The sequence below is a fragment of the Trachypithecus francoisi genome, unplaced genomic scaffold (genome assembly GCF_009764315.1).
Source record: "Trachypithecus francoisi isolate TF-2019V2 unplaced genomic scaffold, Tfra_2.0 Lachesis_group17, whole genome shotgun sequence".
Taxonomy (NCBI): domain Eukaryota; kingdom Metazoa; phylum Chordata; class Mammalia; order Primates; family Cercopithecidae; genus Trachypithecus; species Trachypithecus francoisi.
The window spans coordinates 11,535,284-11,560,507 of NW_022681462.1; the positions used below are offsets into that span (position 1 = coordinate 11,535,284).

Below are 25,224 nucleotides of genomic sequence, written 5' to 3' on the forward strand. Positions count from 1 at the left end.
CAGCTCACTGCAAGCTCCGCCTCCCGGGTTCACGCCATTCTCCTGCCTCAGCCTCCCGAGTAGCTGGGACTACAGGCGCCCGCCATCTCGCCCGGCTAGTTTTTTTTTGTATTTTTAGTAGAGACGGGGTTTCACCGTGTTAGCCAGGATGGTCTCGATCTCCTGACCTCGTGATCCGCCCATCTCGGCCTCCCAAAGTGCTGGGATTACAGGCTTGAGCCACCGCGCCCGGCAACACTACTATTTTTAAGCTCTAAGATCCCAACACCCTTTTGCTAATATTAAACCACATACAGAACTCCTAGGTCCGGTATACCTATTCTTCTATCTCTAAGACCTAGATTTTGACTCTTCTCAAACAAATCACATTGCAACTAGTAAGGCCGCTATCACAGCCTTTAAATTTTTTCCAGTATTGGACTTATCCCTTTCTCACTGACACTGAAAATGTAAAAATAATGAATTAATTCATTCAGATCACAAACACACACAGTAATCTATCTTTCCTTGTTTTGAGACGGAGTCTCGCTCTGTCGCCCAGCCTGGAGTGCAGTGGCCGAATCTCAGCTCACTGCAAGCTCCGCCTCCTGGGTTCACACCATTCTCCTCCCTCAGCCTCCCAAGTAGCTGGGACTACAGGCGCCTGCCACCTCGCCTGGCTAGTATTTTTTTTGTATTTTTAGTAGAGACGGGGTTTCACTGTGTTAGCCAGGATGGTCTTGATCTCCTGACCTCGTGATCCGCCCGTCTCGGCCTCCCAAAGTGCTGGGATTACAGGCTTGAGCCACCACGCCCGGCATTCTTTCCTTGTTTTCTAAGAGACAGGGACTTGTCCTGTCATCCAGGCTGGGGTGCAGTAGTGTGACCATAGCTCATTTTAACTTTGAACTCATGGGCTCAAGCGATCCTGTTGCCTCAGCCTCCAGAGTAGCTGGAACTACAGGTATGCAATACCACAGCTAGTTATTTTTTAAATGTTTTGTAGAGATGATCTGGTTATGTTGTCCAGGCTGGTCTCGAACTCCTGGCATCAACTGGTCCTCCCAAAGTTCTGGTATTACAGTGTTAATCACCACACCTGGCTGTGAACACAGTATTATAAATAACTTTCTAGATCATTTAATAGATAACCAATCAAACTAGGGCTGAAAAGAATTCCTTCAGACACAATGTTAGGAACAACTCCCAGGTTTCCCATTGTCTGGTCAGATATCTCCCAAAAGACCAAGCTCCAAAACTGTGCAAAAATAAATTACCACAACACACCCCAAACCTGAGTTTTAAGAAATTTTTGGAAACGTCATTAACAATTTGTAGTTTACTACAAATTTTATGTAATAAATGTAAGATAAAATTATGGCTGATCTATGATAAGTTGTTCTAAAATAACTCATTTGGAATTCAGTATTTTCTAAGGCACTAAAATTATCCAGTAAATTTTCAAGATTGTATTATATTACCTGCTTTAGTTGCATCATTGTCAGAGTAAATAGCGTTACAAATTGTTCTTCATATTGGCTTACACTCACACCAGCAATCTCAGTGAGGCACTTCAGAGAGACATTTCGAAACATTGGAACATTCAGGAACTATTTAAAAGGGGGGAGGGAACCATAAAATTAATTGGCCTGACACACACTTTACTTAAAATTCACAATTAAAAGGAAAAAGCTTTAACAATTAAATATAGGCATAGATGTCAAAAACAGCCAAGTGAATGAACGTATTTTATCTTGCAGATATACTGAGAGGAAATTTTATTGCCTACCCAATATACAGTAAATGCTTTAGGAGCAAACTACTTTTTTTTTTGAGACAGAGTCTCGCTCTGTCGCCCAGGCTGGAATGCAGGGGCTTGATCTCGGCTCACCACAATCTTCACCTCCCGGGTTCAAGTGATTCTCCTGCCTCAGCCTCCCAAGTAGCCGGGACTATAGGCGCATGCCACCATACCCGGCTAATTTTTGTATTTTTAACAGAGATAGGGTTTCGCCATGTTGGGCCAGGTTGGTCTCGATCTCCTGACCTCGTGATCTACGCACCTCAGCCTCCCAAAGTGCTGGGATTATAGGCGTGAGCCACCCACGCCTGGCCTAAACTGTTTTCTTTTGATGTGTCCTTAGACATCTAAAATAACAAGGCTCCTTAACAACTTTCCTAGAATCTGTGATATGACTTTTAGAAATGTCATACTTTCTGTGTAATTACACAGGACCTAAAACTTGTGATTGCTTAGGATTTTGGGAAACGGTCAATATATCTAAGAGTAATAAGAATATGGGGAAATTGGCTTATATATTCTATTGTTGAGAAGATAAACAGCTATCGTCTGGGGTTGGGAATTCAGGGGGCATTAAAACCTTAATAATCTGTTAATTAAACATTAAAATATTTAAAGAAAGTAAATGTTTCAATAATTGCATAATATCTTATGTCTGAGAATGTTCTCTATAGGACTGTTGACAGTAGAAAGGTTTTTACATAACTGAAGCAATAAATTCATCATTCAAATACCATAAATCCGTATTATGCTACCAAACTCTATGAAGTTGAAGAGGTTAAGTTATAATGTTCCAATGAGATACTTAATTTATTCATGACATCAGTCAAGAAAACAACTGAAAATATAATACAACCGTTAACAGTGATTATCTCTGGATAAACCACTGTAGAACTTTATTTATTATATATGTGTATATATACACATTTTTTTTTTTGAGACGGAGTCTCGCTCTGTCACCTCACTGCCAGCTCTGCCTCCTGGGTTCACGTACTCCTGCCTCGGCCTCCCGAGTAGCTGGGAATACAGTCGCCCGCCACCACGCCCGTCTAATGTTTTGTTTTGTTTTGTCTTTTTTTTAGTAGAGACGGGATTTCACCGTGTTAGCCAAGATGGTCTCGATCTCCTGACCTCATGATCCCCCCGTCTCGGCCTCCCAAAGTGCTGGGATTACAGGTGTGAGTCACCACGCCCGACTATTTATTTATTTTGAGACAGGATCTTGCTCTGTTGCCCAGGCTTGAGTGCAGTGGCACGATCTTGGCTCACTGCACCTTCTGCCTCCTGGGTTTGAGATTCTCCTGCCACAGCCTCCCAAGTAGGTTGGGCCAATGTTTGGGACTACAGGCATGCACCACAGCACGCCTGGCTAAGTTTTGTATTTTCAGTAGAGACGGGGGTTCACTATGTTGCCCCAAGCTAAACCACTGTAGAACTTAAAGAAGACATAACATGGTATCATTTTAAATTATCAGTTAAAAGATGATCTTTTCATTTTTCAGAAATAGCACTTGACTTACCTCACTGTAACTTATATACTCAACTAAAAGATGGCAATATAATCAAATACACTGTTCAAAATGAATTCATAAAATTACATGGTGTAAGTGGCAGAATCAGATTTGAGACTCACTTTAAATAATTTAGTAGGTGTAAACATGGGAAATTTCTTCTGAGCAGTTTCCTCATGTTAGAAACAAGGTTGAAAATGGTTTAGAATGCAGAGATGAGAGCTTTACATGTGAAAAGAATATATGCAGCTATACAGTGACAAATATCTGAAATGTATTCACTGTACCTTATAAATTAATGTGCTGATTAACTTGGTCTCAAAAATATATCCCAGGGGAATCCAGTTCAGAAATCTGAGCAACGTTTCCAAGGTTGCATGTACAAGTGGAGCATTTTGAGAATTTTCCTAAAACAAAACACACTTGTAAATAATTGCTTTTCTAGTATTGTTATTTTTAAAAATGAAATTTAAAACACTTACCATTACAAACTGACACAGTTGAAATATCTGTGAGAATTCATTGCACATGCTAAAAAAAAAACAAAACCCACAAAAATATCAGATTTAGAAGACACAGAAATAAATATCAGTTATTTATAATAATAAAAATGATTTAGGTCCAGTACAGTGGCTCAGGTCTGTAATTGCAGAACTTTGGGATGCCACGGCAGAAGGACTGCTTGAGCTCAAGAGTTTGAGACCAACCTGGGCAACCCAAGGGGAAAAAAAGATCAAAACTTCAGCAATCTGGTAATTAAAGATGTGACTATGTTCGATTTATATGCTCTCCCTCAGCAAAATTGTATCTTTTATTTAATCACATTTAAAATACCAATAACTTCATTAAAAGTTACCTAGGTGTTAAATCTACATTCACTCTAGTGATTTAATGTAGATTAAATGGTGACTGTAGATTTAAAGGTGATAGATACAATCAAGCTAGTATCTTTAATTAAGATACTGAAAACTCTCCAAAATAAGACAAATGGCATTACATACAGCTAAAATCCTAAATGAGCTTATACACCAAACTGGGAGAAAAATTTTCCCGTGTTCCTAATGACTACAACAAATGTTTAAAACTTAATGGAAGTGTACCTATAGTTTATACTGGTTGCTTACTATTAGAGGCAAATCTAGTTTTTTTGTTTTGTTTTGTTTTAAAAAGAACACTATTGTTAATAATTGGGGAAATGACAAGAAGCAGAGATAATAACTGATTTGAGGCCAGGCGCTGTGGCACCCACCTGCAGTAGCAGCTATTTGGGAGACTGAGGCAAGAAAATCACCTCAACCCAGGAGGCGGGGTTTGCAGTGAGCCAAGATTGCGCCGCTGCACTCCACCCCAGGCAACAGAACAAGATTTGTCTTAAAACAAAATAAAATAACTAATATGTATGTTTAGGCACAAATCATTTGCTTAGAACCTATTAACTAGTTACTATACAAAACAATTCCTAAAGTGTATCTTGAATAATTCACTTTTCAACCTCCAGAGGCAAATTATTAGGCCCCGTCTAGGACTATTTCTTAATTTGTAGTTGAAAACCACTATAAGCAATTTAACATATTACTGATCACAGTTCCTTAAAATATCTACAATTTACGTCCAAATTGCTTGAAATTGTTTGAGAAATTACTTTAAACTTCTAAAACATAATTATTACTTGCCTGTCTTTTAAATGCTTAGATTTGACTTGGGTTATCTGTCCACTAGAGAAATCAAATACTTCTTCGCTCAAGAGTTTAAGAATCACCATATTATTTTGACAGAGACTTTCACTGGTCCTACTTGCTCCAACAATATCACTGATAAAAGTTGGCCAATGTTTGGGCCATTCTTGTTTCAGTATCTAAAATAAGACACGAAATGTTAACAGCACTTCATTTCTCAAAGGCAAATAAAATAACCTTCAAAGAAACTATGTAATGGATAAAAGCAGGAGTAAGGATAAACCACTTTTCATTTTCTCCTCCTTTATTAAAGGAAGAAATGTGCCACCCTCTTCCCCACACTGGGTAGAAAACAAAACACAGATAAAGTCTTTTATCTTAAATCACCCCAGAACCCTTTTCAATTATCCGAATGAAAGCTCCAATCTGTCTAATGGGTCTGTCTGTGTACTAATATCTGCCTGAGAGATATGTAGAAATTATTCTAGGAGGTCAGGTGCGGTTGCTCACACCTGTAATCCCAGCACTTTGTGGGGAGCCAAGGTGGGCGGATCAATTGAGGCCAGGAGTTTGAGAACAGCCTGGCCAGGCAGGGCATGGTGGGCCATGCCTGTAATCCCAGAACTTTGGGAGGCTGAGGTGGGAGGATCACGAGGTCAGGAGTTCGAGACCAGCCTGGCCAACATGGTGAAACCCTGTCTCTACTAAAAATACAAAAATCAGTGAGGCATGGTGACGGGCACCTGTAATCCCAGCTGCTCAGGAGACTGAGGCAGGAGAATCTCTTGATCCTGGAGGCGGAGGTTGCAGTAAGCCAAGATCAGGCCACTGCACTCCAGCCTGGGCAACAGGGCGAGATTCTGTCTCAAAAAAAAAAAAAGAAAAAAGAAAAAAGAAAGAAAGAAAAGAACAGCCTGGTCATCATGATGAAACCCTGACTCTACTAAAAGTACAAAAATTAGCCAGGGGTGGTGGCGCAGGTCTGTAGTCTCAGCTACTCGGGAGGCCAAGGCAGGAGCATTGCTTGAACCTGGGAGGCGGAGGTTGCAGTGAACCAAGATGGCGCCACTGCACTCCAGCATGGGTGACAGAGTGACACTCCGTTTCAAAAAAGAAACAAAGAAATTATCCTAGGAGATTCAAGGACCTAACTAATGACTGGTGGTAAAAACTGACAGGTTAAGACAGTTTATTATTGGATGAAATTTGAGCCTTGAAATGTAGTAGGGTTTGGATATATGAAGTTAGAAGAAAGGAGGCACTGCAATCCGGGCCTGAAAAAACTTTTAACCAAAAGCCTCATCAACTGCATTATATTTGTATGCAAGCTGGACTCTTTATGTCACACACAAAGGATTTCCCAGATTATAAAAATACATGTTAACCTTCTTTATATTCTCTCCTCCCTCTCCCCAATCAGAGACGGGCTGACAGAAAGCTCTAAAGTTTAATAAAAGCTGGAGTTAATTACTGAATACACTAAAATTTTTAGAAACTTGGATGTTTCTAAATCTTATTTAAATAGAAATTACTGTTTTTTCCTCCCACACATACCAGAGTTCTCTGAAAAAAAAAAAATTGTATTACTATAGAAAACATAAAAATTATAAATGTAGTCTACATAAAGACTAAGCATGGAAATCAATTAGAAGGACAAGGAAATCAAAGGACTGAGAGAGAGAACGTGCAAAGGAACATGCACAGGCATATCAGAAAATTAAAAAACAATCCGACTGGGTGCTGGCTCACACCTATAATCCCAGCACTTTGGGAGGTCGAGGTGGGTGGATCACCTGAGGTCAAGAGTTTGAGACCAGCCTGGACAACATGGTAAAACCCTGTCTCTATTAAAAATACAAAAAATTAGCCAATCATGGCAGCAGGCACCTGTAATTCCAGCCACTAAGGAGGCAGAGACAGCAGTGAGCTGAGATCGTGCCACTGCACTCCAGCCTGGGCAACAGAGTGAGACAGTTTCCAAAAAAAAAAAAACGAAAATAAAACAAAAGAATTCAACATAAACTCCAGTCCACACTGCAGCCACATAAATGATGGCTTTAACGTTACTTGATGATTCCTGCCACAGCAAATTAACATTCAAGTACTAGACAGTAGGTCACCTAACACTGTAAGAATACTGTAACTACTTCTGCAAAATATTAGTATACTTTACTTCCTAAGTAGGTCAAACATTTTGTTCAAATAATAAGCATAATTCTTCTGAGGAAAACAGTTAAGTTAAAGCTTACCTGAACAAGGATCATATTTAATTTTCCGATATACACCTTTTCTTTCTAAGGAAAAATAAAAGATTAAGTGAGAGCCTGAGGTAAGTATAATAAGTAAGAATATAACCATAGACAATCCTAAGAAACAAATGATTACAGTCTACTGCAAATGACTGACTGTGCGTATGTGTGACTATATGTCTTGACAGAATTAGGTTGTAGTCAAAGACTCAATATCTAAATGATTTTATGCTCTCCCAATAATCTCCAAAATAAACTCTTACCTCTACACAAGTTGGGTCAGATGACGTCTTGATAATGAGGCCAACAACGTATTTTTTTATTCCTATTAAAAAAATTGCACATAATAAGAAAATTGCTGAGCTCTTTTGTAGCATGCAAATAAATTTTGAAAACTCATTAATGTGGGAATGGAGGGACTAAGTAAAATCAGTTAATATACTCTAATCTCATCACCAGTATTGGCACTAAAAAAAAATTCCGGCCAGGCGTAGTGGCTCACGCTTGTAATCCCAGCAATTCTTTGGGAGGCTGAGGTGGGTAAATCATCTGAGGTCAGGAGTTTAGGGCCAGCCTGACCAACAGGGTAAAACCCTGTCTCTACTAAAAATACAAAAATTAACTGGGCATGGTGGCGGGCACCTGTAACCCCAGCTACTCAGGAGGCTGAGGCAGAAGAATCACTTGAATCCAGGAGGCAGAGGTTGCAGTGAGCAGAGATCACGTCATTGCACTCCAACCTGGGCACAGAGTGAGACTCGTAGAAAAAAAAAAAAATCCAACGAATTTAATGTGCTATTCATACTTTTAAAGATGGGATCTAGCATTGTTGCCCAGGTTGGTCTTAAACTCGTAGGCTCAAGTGATCCTCCTGCCTGGGCCTCCCTCGGTGCTGAAATTACAGGAGCAAGCCAACACGCCCAACCTATAACAAACTGCTATTCCAGTTTCTCTCATCATAATTTGGTTTCATGTCTTTTTTTTGAGATGGAGTCCTGCTATGTCACCCACGCTGGAGTGCAGTGGCACAATCTTGGCTCACTGCAACCTCTGCCTCCCAGGTTCAAGTGATTCTCCTGCCTCAGGCTCCTGAGTACAGGCATCCACCACCACCACGCCTGACTAATTTTTGTATTCTTAGTAAGAGACAGGGTTTCACCATGTTGGCCAGGTCGATCTTGAACTCCTGACCTCAAGTGATCCGCCCTCCTCGGCCTCCCAAATTGCTGGGATTACAGGCGTGAGCTACTGCACCCGGTCCTTTCTTTCTTTTTCTGGAGACAGTCTTGCTCTGTTGCCCAGGCTGGATTAGAGGCGCATTCCTGGCTCACTGCAACCTCCGCCTCCACCTCCTAGGTTCAAGCGATTGTCCTGCCTCAGCATCCTGAGCAGCTGGGATTACAGGCATGCATTACCACATCCAGCTACTTTTTTTTTTTTTGGAGACAGTCTCGCTCTGTCGCCCAGGCTGGAGTGCAGTGGAGAGAACTCGGCTCACTGAAAGCTCTGCCTCCCGGGTTCACGCCACTCTCCTGCTTCAGCCTCCAGAGTAGCTGGGACTACAGGCACCTGCCACCACGCCTGGCTAATTTTTTGTATTTTTAGTAGAGATGGGGTTTCACTGTGTTAGCCAGGATGGTCTCAATCTCCTGACCTCGTGATCCCCCCGCCTCGGCCTCCCGAAGTGCTGGGATTACAGGCGTGAGCCACCGCGCCTGGCACACCCAGCTACTTTTTGTATTTTTGTAGAGACATGTTTTCAACACGTTGGCCAGGCTGGTCTGGAACTCCTGACCTCAAGTATCTGCCTGCTTCAGCCTCCCAGACTGCTGGGATTACAGGTATGAGCCACCATGTCTGGCCCAAACTTCTAACCCATAAAAATTTATTGATGGCTTGGGCACAGTGGCTTACTCTTATAATCCTAGCACTTTGGGAGGATGAAGTGGGTGGATCGTTTGAGGCCTAGAGGTGGAGGCTGCAGCGAGCTGAGATTGTGCCACTGCACTCCAGCCTGGGCAACAGAGCGAGCTCTTGTTTCAAAAATCAATGTAAGTGTTATTATTTTCCACTACATATTAATTGCAACATTAAGCTCATATTAGAAATACAACATTAACATCACACATACAATGTTTTTGTAAAAAAGAGGGAAGTTTAGGAAAAAGTTTTCATTTCAAATGCTCTTATGGATCTCTCCATAGTAAAACCTACTCTTTAAACAGTTAAAACATTGTACTCATACTCATATCCTTGATTTTAATTTGCATCATGTAGAATTTGCTGAGCATCTACTATAGGTTCCATTCTCCAAAATCACAGGGTTCAAGAGTGTTGTAGAATATTAAATTCTTAGAACATTTTTAAAGGAAAAGTAGTGTGGTACACCTATATTGAAACACTAAAAGGATATAAAATAGCAACCCTAATTGAACAAATTACTATTTCCTGCTATGTAACATTAACAATTATAAATACTCCCACATCTGTTCAATTTAGGCTTTGTCACCAAATCAGTTAAATTATGAAGATTTTTTGTTTTCATAGCTTTCAGATTTTTGGAAAAGCAGTTTAAGGTTGTAGAGCTGTATGTTCCAAGCCTCATCTAACATATATATAGAACTGAGTGAAATTTTTGTTGAGAAGGAAAATACAAAATTTAGTCATTAGAATTAGCAGGAAACAGACAATTTGAAGGCAGCAAAATGCTTGTGAGATTATATGACTATGAGTTAATGTATTAAATTCACTTTCGGCCGGGCGCGGTGGCTCAAGCCTGTAATCCCAGCACTTTGGGAGGCCGAGACGGGCGGATCACGAGGTCAGGAGATCGAGACCATCCTGGCTAACACGGTGAAACCCCGTCTCTACTAAAAAATACAAAAAACTAGCCGGGCGTGGTGGTGGGCGCCTGTAGTCCCAGCTACTCGGGAGGCTGAGGCAGGAGAATGGCGTAAACCCGGGAGGCGGAGCTTGCAGTGAGCTGAGATATGGCCACTGCACTCCAGCCTGGGCGACAGAACGAGACTCTGTCTCAAAAAATAAATAAATAAATAAATAAATAAATTCACTTTCAAACTATGGTTCTTCACTGGCACTTAATTATATAATTTTTACTAACTATGACAAAATTAGCCATTTCCCACAATACCCCATATAAAAAATTTCTGTTAAAAGTAATGACGGGGCCGGGCGCGGTGGCTCAAGCCTGTAATCCCAGCACTTTGGGAGGCCGAGACGGGCGGATCACGAGGTCAGGAGATGGAGACCATCCTGGCTAACATGGTGAAACCCTGTCTCTACTAAAAAAAAAAAAAAAAAAAAAAAAACTAGCGGGCGTGGTGGTGGGCGCCTGTAGTCCCAGCTACTCGGGAGGCTGAGGCAGGAGAATGGCGTAAACCCGGGAGGCGGAGCTTGCAGTGAGCTGAGATCTGGCCACTGCACTCCAGCCTGGGCGACAGAACGAGACTCTGTCTCAAAAAATAAATAAATAAATAAATAAATAAATTCACTTTCAAACTATGGTTCTTCACTGGCACTTAATTATATAATTTTTACTAACTATGACAAAATTAGCCATTTCCCACAATACCCCATATAAAAAATTTCTGTTAAAAGTAATGACGGGGCCGGGCGCGGTGGCTCAAGCCTGTAATCCCAGCACTTTGGGAGGCCGAGACGGGCGGATCACGAGGTCAGGAGATGGAGACCATCCTGGCTAACATGGTGAAACCCTGTCTCTACTAAAAAAAAAAAAAAAAAAAAAAAAAAACTAGCCGGGCGAGGTGGCGGGCGCCTGTAGTCCCAGCTACTCGGGAGGCTGAGGCAGGAGAATGGCGTAAACCGGGAGGTGGAGCTTGCAGTGAGCTGAGATCTGGCCACTGCACTCCAGCCTGGGCGACAGAGCGAGACTCCGTCTCAACAAAAAAAAAAAAAAAAAAAAAAAAAGCAATGATGGAAATATTTTCTAATTACGAAAAAATATTACTAATACAGTAAAGCAACATAATACATGTAATAGAAATCTAATGCTGTCAAGTGTCAATATGCACAGTAACATTTATGCTACAAATACATAAAATGAATAGGGAAATGGTAAATACATTTTTTACATTTTGTTTTAGAGACAGGGTCTTGCTCTGTTGTCCACACTAGAATGCAGTGGTGCCATCACAGCTGACTGCAGGCTTGAACTCCTGGGCACAAGTCATCCTCCTGCCTCAACTAGCTGAGTAGCTGGGACCACAGGTGCTTAGCACCATACCTGGCTAATTCTTCCTGGTCTCACTGTTGCTGGGGCTGGCCTTGAACTCCACACCTCAAGCAACCCTCCTACCTTGGCCAAATTTTATGTTAGGATTACAGACCTGACTCACTATACCCGGCCTAATACTACTTTTAAAAACAAAAGTAGGAAATCAATTTTCCTTCTAAATGAACACTAAATTATAAGAATTAACTTGGGTAATCTATGCAACATTCTCACTTTTTTTTTTCAGACGGAGTCTCCCTCTGTCATCCAGGCTGGAGTGCAGTGGCATGATCTCAGCTCACTGACATGGCCGCCTTCCGGGTTCAAGCGATTCTTCTGCCTCAGCCTCCTGAGTAGCCTGGACTACAGGTGAGTGCCACTACATCCAGCTACATTTTTGTATTTGTTTTTTTGGAGACCGAGCCTCACTCCGTCCCCCAGACTGGAGTGCAGTGGTGCGACCTCAGCTCACTGCAACCTCTGCCTTTCGGGTTTAAGCGATTATCCTGCCTCAGCATCCCAAAGTGCTGGGATTACAGGCGTGAGCCACTGCACCTGGCTTTTTTTGGTATTTTCAGTAGAGATGGGGTTTCACCATTTTGGCCAGGCTGTCTCGAACTCCTGACTTCACGTGATCCGCCTACCTCGGCGTCCCGAAGTGCTGGGATTACAAGCATGAGCCACTGCGCCTGGCCGATTCTCTTATAGTAATATTTCACTTCAAACTACTTTCCATATGTACTTAATGCTCGCTACATCTAATCAATAATTCCGATAGTACTGACCCTTTTGTTCCTTATAGATTATCATCAATAAACCCCCCATGGCCAGGTACAGTGGTCCTAGAAGCTCTGATTGCCTAGTGCAAGGATTATTTGATCAAGTACCATTGTTCATTCCCCAAATCCCTTCCTTAAGGCTTGCCAAATAAATAAATAAAAGCAGCTCAATTAAGAATAGCACTCCAGCCGGGCGCAGTGGCTCACGCCTGTAATCCCAACACTCTGGAAGGCCAAGGCAGGCAGATCACTTGAGGTCAGGAGTTCTAGACCAGCCTGGCCAACATGGTGAAACCCTGTCTCTAATACAAATACAACAAAATTGGCCAGCCACGGTGGCACGCGCCTGTAATCCCAGCTACTCAGGAGGCTGAGACATGAGAATCGTTTGAACCCAGGAAGTGGACAATGCAGTGAGCTGAGATTGCGCCACTGCAATCAAGCCTGGGTGACAGATCGAGACTCTGTCTCAAAAACAACAACAAAAAATTCCAATTGTAGGCCAGGAACAGTGGCTCATGCCTGTAATCCCAGCTACTTGGGAAGCTGAGGCAGGACAAACGCCTGAACCCGGGAGCTGGAGGTTACAGTGAGCCAAGATCGTGTCACTGCACTCCAGTCTGGGCGATAGAGCAAGACTCCATCTCAAAACAAAAACAAAAACAAAAACAAACAAACAAAAAAAACCCAACCAACCAACCAATCAACCAATCCAATTGTAAACTGCACTTAAACAGCTCAGCTTGAGATTTGACAGAAAATGACCCATTACTGGTCTCTGACTTTTTGTGCTAAATAATGTGTCTCAGTTGCAAAATAGACATTTACATAACACATTTCAATTTCTTTAAATTGGCTTTCTAAGCTCTTCCTTAAAAAGTTTGATATAAAAGGTGAAGAAGGCTGGGCGTGGTGGCTCACACCTGTAATCCCAGCACTGTGGGAGACGGTGATGGGCAGATTACCTGAGGTCAAGAGTTTGAGACCAGCCTGGCCAACATGGTGAAATCTCATCTCTACTAGAAAAACAAAAAACAAAAAAACAAAAAATTAGCTGGGCGTGGTGGCACGTGCCTGTAGTCCCATCTACTTGGGGAGACTGAGGCAAGAGAATCACTTGAACCCAAGAGGTAGAGGTTGCAGTGAGCCAAGATCGCGCCACTGTACTCCAGCTTGGGTGACAGAGTAAGACTCCATTAAAAAAAAAAAGGAAGAAAATGATCTAAAAATCAAAAACAAGTCACGCATGATGGCTCACACCTGTAATCCTAGAGCTCTGGAAGGATGGCATGCGAGGAGGGTTTGAGGAAACGAGTTTGAGACCAGCTTGGGCAACACGGCAAGGCCCCATTTCCACAAAAAATAAAAAAATTAGCTGGGCACAGTGGTTCGTCCTATACTCCTAGCTACTTGGGCTGTGGCAGAATTCTACCCATCACCCAGGAGACTGAGGTTACAATGAGCTATGATTGTGCCACTGCACTTCAGCCTGGGCAACAGAGGGGGTCTCTGTCTCTTAAAAAAAATCAAAACAGGCAGGCAGGCACAGTGGCTCAAGCCTGTAATCCCAGCACTTTGGGAGGCTGAGGTGGGCAGATCACAAGGCCAGGAGTTCGAGACCAGCCTGGCCAACATGGCAAAACCTCGTCTCTGCTAAAAATACAAAAATTAGCTTGGCATGGTGGCTCACGCCTGCAGTCCCAGCTACTCGGGAGGCTGAGGCAGGAGAAGTGCTTAAACCTAGGGGGGGGGGGGGGGGGGGGGGGGGGCGGAGAAAGAGAAGAGAAATTATGCATTCCTAGTGAGCTGAAATTGTGCCACTGCACTCCAGCCTGAGTGACAGATCAAGACTCCATATCATTAATTAATTAATTTCAAAGAAAGGTTCTCATTGAAGTTGTGTGTCTTTGATTAAGTCCTGATGTTGCCGTCAGGATCTTCAATGGATTCAAACACTGACTAGGCCGGGCGCGGTGGCTCAAGCCTGTAATCCCAGCACTTTGGGAGGCCGAGGCGGGCGGATCACGAGGTCAGGAGATTGAGACCATCCTGGCTAACACGGTGAAACCCCATCTCTACTAAAATATACAAAAAATTAGCCGGGCGAGATGGCAGGCGCCTGTAGTCCCAGCTACTCGGGAAGCTGAGGCGAGAGAATGGCGTAAACCCGGGAGGCGGAGCTTGCAGTGAGCTGAGATCCGGCCACTGCACTCCAGCCTGGGCGACAGAGCGAGACTCCGTCTCAAAAAAAAACAAACAAACACTGACTTAGCACTTGTACAATCATAGTGCCCCAAGACCCTATTCTTCTCAATATAAATGAAAAAAATTCACATCCAAAGCTGGTAGGTCAGGTTGGGCATGGTGGCTCACACCTGTAATCCCAGCACTGCGGGAGGCCAAGGCAGGTGGATCACCTGAGGTGGAATTTAAGACCAGCCTGGCCAACATAGTGAAATCCCGTCTTTACTGTGGGAGGCTCTGTCTCAAAAAAATAAAAATAAAAAACAAAGTTGGTGGGTCAAATGCTGTAATTGTTTCTTGGAAAGCCATATAAAATTTATTCAAAATATAATACACACCTGTAGAAATGCCTAAACCACTCACTGAAAGGCAGCTTATGACATGTAAATGTTCCAAATGCAAGGGTTAATGCATACGTCTTTAATATTCCAGCTCTATTGTCTCAATATAAAGAAAAATGTGTTTAACGGTCCCATTTCAAATAAAAACAGAACAACATTAAATGGTCAATATAAACTTGTAACTGCATAGTATCAACTTCAGCAAGCTAAAAAGATGAGATTTAAATAAATCTCATGCTAACTTAGAAGGTACACACCATCTGCTAATTTACACAGCAATAATAATCTTATCCCTCAGAAACACCTTGTAAACACTGGATACTCAATGATAGTGTAAAAAGCACGTATTATTGAACCTGATTTTTATATGAACAGAATTCACTAAAACTCTTTAAAATATTGAGAACAATTCAAATGGTGTCATATTCCCATAGAAGCAAAACTCAACCTTCAAGTCATACAGTTGTACATCAACATCTTACACAGTCAGTGATAGTCATGCAGTAAACATTTTCAACCAAATAAGGATCTGACTTATTAAGAGAAAGATGCATTCCTAGAAAAACTCTTTTGATTGATTGACTGACTGAGATGGAGTTTCACTCTTCTCCTGGCTCAGCCTCCCAGAGTACCTGGGATTACAGGTGCCCGCCACCACACCCAGCTAATTTTCGTTTTGTTTTGTTTTTAAGTAAAGACAAGGTTTCACTATGTTGCCCAGGTTGTTCTCCAACTCCTGACCTCAGGCAACCCACCCACCTCAGCCTCCCAAAATGCTGGGATTATAGGCGTGAGCCACCACGCCCGACCCCAAATCTGCAAGTTTTAAAGCACCAACATGGCACTAAAAGGAAATGCTCAAGTCGAGTGAGGTGGCTCTCGCCTGTAATCTCAACACAAGGTGGGTGGATCATCTGAGGTCTGGAGTTTGAGACCAGCCTGAACAACATGAAGAAACCTTGTCTCTACTAAAACTACAAAATTAGCCAGGCGTGGTGCCACATGCCTGTAATCCCAACTACTTGGGAAGCTGAGGCAGGAGAATAGCTTCAACCCAGGAGGCAGCAGTTGCAGTGAGTTGAGATTATGCCATCGCACTCCAGCCTGGGCAACAAGAGCGAAACTCCATCTCAAAAAAAAAAACACAACGAAATGCTCATTGGGGTATTTCAGATTTGGGATACTTAACTAGTAAGCATAATGCAAATATTCCAAAATCTGAAAAAGCCCAAAGACTGGAACACTTCTCATCCCAAGCATTTCCAATAAGAGGCAGTCAACCTGCACCACAGAAAACAGTTTAAGGGTTTCAACACACTATTAAAAATGTAAATTACAAACAGGAAAAATAAAAAGTTCAATCCAGTTTTGAATCAATTTCAGTTTAAACATTTGTTTATTCCATAAGCTAAAAAAACGTAAATTTGGTACATTTCTACATCAATGCTATACATAATTGAAATGTTTATTACAAGTATCAGTCCATGAAAACATCAAAATTGGCTGGATGTGGTGGCTCACGCCTGTAATCCTAGCACTATGGGAGGCCGAGGTGGGTGGATCGCTTGAGGCCAGGAGTTTGAGACCAGCCTGGCCAACATGGTGAAACCTGTCTCTACTAAAATACAAAAAATAGTCAGGCATGGTGGGTGGTGCGCATCTGTACTACCAGCTACTCGGGAGGTTGAGGCACAAGAATCCCTTCAACCGATTTCAATCTCAAAAAAAAAAAACAAACAAAAAACCCCCACAAAATCGATCTTTGGAAAGATGGTCAATAAGATAGTGATCTGCTCTCTTTACTTATACAAGGGCATACAGGATATTGTTACTACTGTTCTCTAAATGAAATATTAATAGTTGAGAACAATGCCAGATGGAAGACAAACAGCTAACAATAATTCTAAAGCAGGAGTTCTTAAGTTAGGGTTCCCACAGATGATCTAGAATTTAACCTGCTTTGATAATGTTAAGAGAAATGGATCTATATGAACATCCACCATTCTTAAATGGATGTTTATGACCTCAAACATACTGAACAAAAAATATAAAAGATTAAAATTTTATTAAAATTTACAGGAGCATCACTCATGAGAGCCAAAAGGTGAAAGAAGGTCGGGTACAGCAGCTCTTGGCTGTAATCTAAACACTTTGGGAGGCCGAGGCAGAAGGATCGCTTGAGCCCAGGAGCTCAGGACCAGCCAAGGCAACATAGTGAGACCCCATCTCTACAAAAAATAGAAACAGTGAGCCGGGTATGATTCATGCGCACATACTCCCAGTTATGCAGAAGACTGACACAGGAGGATTGCTTGAGCCCCGGAAGCTGAGGCTAGAGTAAGCCATGATCCCGCCACTGCACTCTAGCTTGGGCGACAGAGTGAGACCTTATCTTAAAAAAAAAAAAAAAAAAAGTTACATGGGTAAGCTAGGGATCAAACACTGTTAGGTATCAAGTATAGGCCTTTTATGGAGGCCTGTAATCAAAAATACTTGGGATGGGGCAAATTGTTACATTAATCAGAAATGGAAATATTATTCCTGTCAATCATATCAATGTACCTGGAAATACTGCTTTCTTTTCTTTTCTGAGACAGAGTTTTGCTCCTGTTGCTCAGGCTGGAGTGCAATGGCGCGATCTCGGCTCACTGCAACCTCCACCTCCCAGGTTCAAGCAATTCTCCTGCCTCAGCCTTCAGAGTAGCTGGGATTACAAGAATGCGCCACCACGCCCAGCTAATTTTTCTGTATTTTTAGTAGAGATGGGGTTTCACCATGTTGGCCAGACTGGTCTCGAACTCCTGACCTCAGACAATTGCCCACCTAGGCCTCCCAAAGTGCTGGGATTACAAGCGTGAGACACTGCACTTGGCCTTAGGTATATTTTTCTTACATTATCCTACCATGGTTTGGCCTTAGGTATATTTTTCTTACATTATCCTACCATGGTTTAATACTGAAAAAATGATTTGGAATGCCTGTCAACTCTCTGAGATTAGACTGATAATTTTTGCTCGTCTCTAACATTGTATTCTGTGAGATTTCTCATGAATTTGTTTTAGATGCAAGGGCTTAAGTCTAAAAATTTACATTTTCTTTACAAAATCACAAATGAAACAATCACCTCTGAGTAACACTATCAACTTACTAGAAACTTACATTATCACCTAGTTCTGAAAATTTCTCAAGGAAATTAGGAAATAGGGTTTCTGCTCTGAATTCCATAGTCAAGTAACTATGAAACGACTAAACACCACATGTATAGGGAAAAGCAGCAGAAATTTTTTTTTTTTTGAGACGGAGTCTCGCTCTGTCACCCAAGCTGGAGTGCACTGGCCAGATCTCAGCTCACTGCAAGCTCTGCCTCCCGGGTTCACGCCATTCTCCTGCCTCAGCCTCCCGAGTAGCTGGGACTACAGGTGCCCGCCACCTCGCCTGGCTAGTTTTTTGTATTTTTTAGTAGAGACGGGGTTTCACCGTGTTAGCCAGGTTGGTCTCGATCTCCTGACCTTGTGATCCGCCCGCCTCGGCCTCCCAAAGTGCTGGGATTACAGGCTTGAGCCACCGCGCCCGGCCGCAGCAGAAATATTAAATTCCAAGAGCTTTTGCAGAACTGAGGTGTTTTCTCACAACAGGAAGGGAAAGTGAGTTTCAACTGGGCTTTGATTAGCGTGATTAAATTACATGTTCAAGAGATAAGTGAACAATGACAGTTCTCTATATTAACAAGAAATAACCAGGAATTGACATTAAAGATGTTCATTCTCTCCAAATGCATCCATAGATTCATAGCAATCTCAATAAAAATTTCAGGACAGTTTTTGTCAAAATCTGCCAGATTTCCCTCTAAATTATGGAACAGCAAAGAACCAACAATAGTCAAAACTTTTGGAAACAAAGTTGGGGAGCTGGGTGTGGTAGCTCACATAATCCCAGCACTTTGGGAGGCTGAGACGGGCGGATCACTTGAGGTCAGGAGTTCAAGACCAGCCTGGCCAACACAGGGAAACCCCATCTCTACTAAAAATGAAAAACTTAGCCGGGTGTGGTAGTGTGCGCCTGTAATCCGGGAGGTGGAATTTGCAGTGAGCCAAGATCACGCCACTGCACTCTGGCTGGGCGACAGAGCATGACTCTGTCTCAAATAAATAAACAAACAAACAAACAAACAAATCTTGACCCTTACCTCACCTCATATACAAAAACTGAGTAAAATGAATCACAGGACGCTTCTTTCAGACAGGATCTTTGTCACCCAGGCTGGAGTGCAGTGGCATGATCTCAGCTCACTGCAACCTCCACCTCCTGAACTCAAGCATTCCTCCCACCTCAGCTTCCCAGCAGTCAGGACTACAGGTACATGCCACCACACCTGGCTAATTTGCTTGTCTTGTTTCCGCCTGCCTTGGCCTCCCAGTGTTGGGATTACAATTGTGAGCTACTGTGCCAGCCAAATCACAGATCTTAATGTAAGAGCTAAAACTATAAAGGTTCTGTAAGAAAACTTACATCTTTTTTGTTTGAGACAGGGTCTTGCTCTGTCAGCCGGGCTGGAGGGCAGTGGTGTGATCTAGGCTTACTGCAGTCTCTGCTTCCCCAGTTCAAGCAATTCACCACCATACTCGGCTAATTTTTGTATCTTTAGTTGAGATGGAGTTTCACCCTGTTGACCAGGCTGGCTCGAACTGCTGACCTCAAGAGATCCGCCAGCCTCGGCCTCCCAAATTGCTGAATTACAGGCATGAGCCATGGTGCCCAGCCAAAAACTTACAGAAAATCTTTTTTTTTTTTTTTTTTTTGAGACGGAGTCTCACTCTGTCGCCCAGGCTGGAGTGCAGTGGCCGGATCTCAGCTCACTGCAAGCTCCGCCTCCCGGGTTTACGCCATTCTCCTGCCTCAGCCTCCCAAGTAGCTGGGACTACAGGCGCCCGCCACCTTGCCCGGCTAGTTTTTTGTGTTTTTTTTGTAGAGACAGGGTTTCACCGTGTTAGCCAGGATGGTTTCGATCTCCTGACCTCGTGATCCGCCCGTCTCAGCCTCCCAAAGTGCTAGGATTACAGGCTTGAGCCACCGCACCCGGCAGAAAATCTTAAGTGACCCTTGCATAACAAAGATTTCTGGAATACAACACAAAAAGCATGAACTATACAAAGAAAAAAAAAATCACTGATTTTAATCAAAATCTGAAATTTTTGCTCTTCAAAAGACACCATTACAAAAATTAAAAAGGAAGCCACAGACAAAAGAAAACACTTGCAAAATATACAGTTAACAACGCACTCCTGACTAGAATACGAAGAACCCTTAGATCTCAGTAAGGGAATAGCCCAATAAAAACTGGGCAAAATTGGCCGGGCACGGTGGGCTTACACGCCTGTAATCCCAGCACTTTGGAAGGCTGAGGCAGGTGGATCACGAGGTCAGGAGATTGACACCAGCCTAGTTAACATGGTGAAACTCCATCTCTACTACTAAAAATACAAAAAACTAGCCAGGTGTGGTGGTGCACACCTGTAATCCCAGCTACTCAGGAGGCTGAGGCAGGAGAATCGCTTGAACCCAGGAGGCAGAGGTTGCAGTGAGCTGAGATTGTGCCACCGCGCTCCAGTTGGGGCAACAGAGCCAGGCTCTGTCTTTAAAAAAAAAAAAAAAAAAAAAAAAAAAAAAAAACTAAGCAAAATCTTTGAACAGACATTTCACACCAAAAAACATACTGGCATGGCAAAGAACATTTAAGGGTATGTAATAGAATACAGAACAGCACTACTCCACATGGAAATTAAGGCCGGGCGTGGTGGCTCATGCCTGTAATCCTGGCACTTTGGGAGGCTGAGGCAGGCTGATCACCAGGTCAGGAGTTCGAGACCATCCTGGTCAATAGGGTGAAATCCCATCTCTACTAAAAATACAAAAAAATTAGCTGGGTGTGGTGGCACATGCCTGTAGTCTCAGCCACTTAGGAGGCTGAGGCAGGAGAATAACTTGAACCCGGGAAGCAGAGGTTGCAGTCACGAGCAGCCGAGATTGCGCCACTGCACTCCAGCCTAGGCGACAGAGCGAGACTCTGTCTCAAAAAAAAAAAAAAAGAAAAGAAATTAAAACCACCATGAGATGCTATTGTATATGCAGTACAATAGCCAAACTAAAAACACTGTCTATACCAAGTGTCAGCCGAGATGTGAAACATACTTATACACTGCTGGTAAGATTGATACGACCACTTTGGAATACAGTTGGATGCTTTAACGTACACCAAAACATCCATATGGTCTGGGCGCACAGTAGCTTAGGAGTACAATCTCGGCACTGTGGGAGGCTGAAGTGGGCGGATCACCTGAGGTCGGGAGTTTGAGACCAGCCAGGCCAACATGACGAAATTCCATCTCTATTGCAAAAACAAAAATTATGCTGGTGTGGTGGTGCATGCTTGTAACCCCAGCTACTCAGGAGGCTGCGGCACAAGAATCGCTTGAACCCGAGAGCCAGAGGTTGCAATGAGCCAAGATCATGACACTGCACTCCAGCCTGGGTGACAGAATAGTGTGACTGTCTTAAAAAAAAAAAAAAAAAAAAAAAAAAAAAAAAAAGAACATACAATCCAGCCATTTTCATTGTTACCAAACGAGTGACAACAAGCACATGTGGAGAGGGGCAGAGAAGGTGAAAGTAATTGGATAGAGGCAGACCTTGATTATACAGAGATAGTTTCATGGGAGCATGTACAAGACAAAACTTATCCAACTGTACACTTTAAACGTAATAAATAAGGCAAACAGGAAAACTCTCAAAGGTCAGTATCAATTAAAGGAAACATGTTAAATATCTTCAATACTATTAAGCAAGAGTGACTCAATTAGTTCCGTTTCTGAAATTTTGAGACTTTGTGGGGAAAAAACTGTAAAGGACACAGAAAAGCAGGTGTTTGCTCACTTAGGAAGGTATTTCAGAAATTTCAGGGTATTTTGAGACTGGTATATGGCGATTTGGTGAAATGCAGCTATTTCATGAAAAAAGGTTACTAACCCACTACTTATTCATACTCAGCATATATAAGTACAGGGCTTCCTATACATTAGCTCTAATCCCCAAAACCCTGCAACATAAGCTGAAATATAAGGTCAAATAATGTAGCCAGTATTACAGTGCCAATAAATATACCACGTGTCTCACTTCAAAGGAGAGCACTAAATAACCTTTTTTGAGTGGATCAGCTTTGGTCTGCCAACTAAAGACATGAATTTGTACAACTCAGAAATTTTAGGGACCTAACTACTTATAAAGTCCAACCTGGCCAGGCACAGTGGCTCACGCCTATAATCCCAGTGCTTTGGGAGGCTGAGGCGGGTGGATCACGAGGTCAGGAGATCGAGACCATCCTGGCTAACAAGGTGAAATCCCATCTCCACTAAAAAAAAAAACCACAAAAAATTAGCCAAGTGTGCTGATGGACGCCTGTAGTCCCAGCTACTCAGGAGGCCGAGGTAGGAGAATGGAATGAACCTGGGAGGCAGAGTGTCCAGTGAGCCGAGATCTCGCCACTACACTCCAGCCTGGGTGACAGGCTGTCTCAAATTTATTCTGTCTCAAAATAAATTAAAACAAAACAAAACAAAAATCCAAACTTGCGGAGTGGCGCATGCCTGTAATTCCAGCTACTTGGGAGGAGAGGCAGGAGAATCGCTTGAACCCAGGAGGCGGAGGTTACAGTGAGTGGAGATTGAGCCACTGCACTCCAGCCTGTGCAACAAGAGGGAAACTCCATCTCGAAAAAACCAAAACAAAATCAAACCTTGTAATTATGATCTTTCCACTTTGGACTATTTTTTTCATAAATTCGCTTCTTCTCTATTCAATGTGTGCAAGCGTGGGTTTTTTTTTGAGACGGAGTTTCGCTCTTGGTGCCCAGGCCATAGTGCAATGGCGCGATCTCAGCTCACCGCAACCTCCGTCTCCCGGGTTCAAGCAATTCTCCTGCCTCAGCTTCCCCAATAGCTGGGATTACAGGCATGCGCCACCACACCTGGCTAATTTTGTATTTGGAGTACAGACAGGGTTTCTCCATGTTAGTCAGGCTGGTCTCGAACTCCAGACCTCAGGTGATCTGCCTGCTTTGGCCTCCCAAAGTGCTGGGCTTACAGGCATGAGCCACCACGCCCCGCCTGTAAGCAAGTTTTTATTAATCAATGAAATGATCTATAAGCCATACACATGAACTGATTAAGACAATCTCTTGGTTTCAATAAAAAGTACAGAAATGCCTTTATACGGCATTGTCTTTTCCCCCACCAGGAACAAACAAAGGAGGCTTTCTCTATGATTTGAATTATCTAAATGCCATTTTAAATTAATTTATTTACTTATTTATTTCAGAGTTTCACTCTTGTTGCCCAGGCTGGAGTAGAGTGGTGCTGTCTTGGCTCACTGCAACCTCCACCTCGCAGGTTCAAGCAATTCTCTTGCCTCAGTCTCCCAATTAGCTGGGATTAAATGCGCCCACCACCACATTCAGCTAATTTTGGTATTTTTAGTAGAGACAGGATTTTACCACGTTGGCCAGGCTGGTCTCGAACCACTGATCTCAGGTGATCTGCCTGCCTCAGTCTCCCAAAGTGCTGGGATTACAGGTGTGAGCCACCACACCCAGCCTAAATGCCACTTTTAAAAAGTGATGGGGAATTATCTGGATCATGAGTCTGACAGAGAATCACCACCACTGGTAGTCCTAGAGGACCTTTAAGACTTCAGTGATGGCTAGGGGTAGTGATATACCTGTAACCCCAGCACTTTGGGAGGCTGAGGTTGGAGCGTCACTTGAGGCCAGGAGTTCAAGACCAGCCTGGACAACATGGGCAAACTGTGTCTCTATCAAAATTAGAAAAACTTAGCTGGGTGTGGCAGCGCATGCCTGTAGTCCTAGCTATTTTGGCAGGCTAAGGCAGGAGTAACGCCTGAGCTCAGGAGTTTCAGGCTGCAGTGCGCCTCATGGGTGATACAGTAAGATCTTGTCTCATAACAGATGAATAAATAAAAGACTACCATAAATAGCAACCACTCTTTATTAGGAAATTCTTCCATTTCACCTATTAAAATTTCCCAGCCAGGTATGGTGGCAATTTGGGACGGCAAAGTAGGAAGACTACTTTAAGCCCAGGAGTTTAAAACCAGCCTGGGGCCAGGTGCAGTGGCTCAAGCCTGTAATCCCAGCACTTTGGGAGGCCGAGGTGGGCGGATCACGAGGTCAGGAGATCGAGACCATCCTGGCTAACACGGTGAAACCCTGGCTCTACTAAAAATACAAAAAAATTAGCCAGGTACGGTGGCGGGCACTTGTATTTTTTTTAGTAAGGACGGGGTTTTGCCATGTTGACCAGGCTGGCGTCAAACTCCCGACTTCAGGTGATCCTCAGCCTCCCAGAGTGCTGGGATTATAGGTGTGAGCCATTGCACCACCCTGCCCTCTTGCCTCAGCCTTGACTGTGGGTCCACACCACCATGCCTAGCTAATTAAACATTTTTTTTTTTTTTTAAAGGGATAGAGTCTCACTGTGAAGCCGAGGCTGGTTTTTTCAAAATTTATTTATTTATTTATTTTTTGAGACGGAGTCTCGCTTTGTCATCGAAGCTGGAGTGCAGTGACACGATCTCAGCTCTCTGCAAGCTCCGCCTCCCGGGTTCAAGCAATTCTCCTGCCTCAGCCCCTTGATTAGCTGGAATTACAGGCATGCGCCACCAAACCCAGCTAATTTTTGTATTTTTAGTAGAGATGGGGTTTCTCCATGTTGGTAAGGCTGGTCTTGAACTCCTGACCTCGTGATTCGCCTGCCTTGGCCTCCCAAAATGCTAGGATTACAGGCGTGAGCCACTGTGCCAGACCTATCTTTTGCTCTTTAAAATTTTATTCTCCTGTGACCCACTGGTACAGGATACAGTAAAGTATAACACAGCAAGAGACATCTAACCGACTCAAGAATCATGAGATTTTCCTGACAGTATTTACACAAGAGGCCTAAACTGAAAATGCCATTAATTTAAAAGAACATGTTGGCCAGGTGTGGTGGCTCACACCTGTCATCTCAACACTTTGGGAGTCCGAGGTGGGAGGATCACAAGGTCAGGAGATCGAGATCACCCTGGCTAACATGGTGAAACCCCGTCTCTACCACTACTTAAAAAAAAAAAAAAAATTAGCCGGGTGTGATGGCGGGTGCCTATAGCCCCAGCTACTCAGGAGGCAGGAGAATGGCGTGAACCCGGGAGCCAGAGCTTGCAGTGAGCCGAGATCAGGCCACTGCACTCTAGCCTGGGCGACAGAGTGAGACTCCGTCTCAAAAATTAAAAAAACAGGCCGGGCGCGGTGGCTCAAGCCTGTAATCCCAGCACTTTGGGAGGCCG

The 25,224-nt window shown here is 43.2% G+C and overlaps 1 protein-coding gene across 4 annotated transcripts in view; it reads right to left on the reverse strand.

The window, feature by feature from the left end:
• XPO1 (exportin 1) overlaps nt 1-25,224 on the reverse strand; it is a 64,280-nt gene that overhangs the window by 19,694 nt on the left and 19,362 nt on the right. For all 4 annotated transcript variants that reach the window (XM_033239157.1, XM_033239159.1, XM_033239158.1 and 1 more), the window contains 6 exons: nt 7,480-7,541; nt 7,217-7,261; nt 4,965-5,146; nt 3,774-3,822; nt 3,579-3,698; nt 1,461-1,589 (listed from right to left, as the gene is read on the reverse strand). In XM_033239157.1, the coding sequence (XP_033095048.1) occupies nt 1,461-1,589; nt 3,579-3,698; nt 3,774-3,822; nt 4,965-5,146; nt 7,217-7,261; nt 7,480-7,541 (587 nt within the window). The remainder of the gene's footprint in view (nt 1-1,460; nt 1,590-3,578; nt 3,699-3,773; nt 3,823-4,964; nt 5,147-7,216; nt 7,262-7,479; nt 7,542-25,224) is intronic.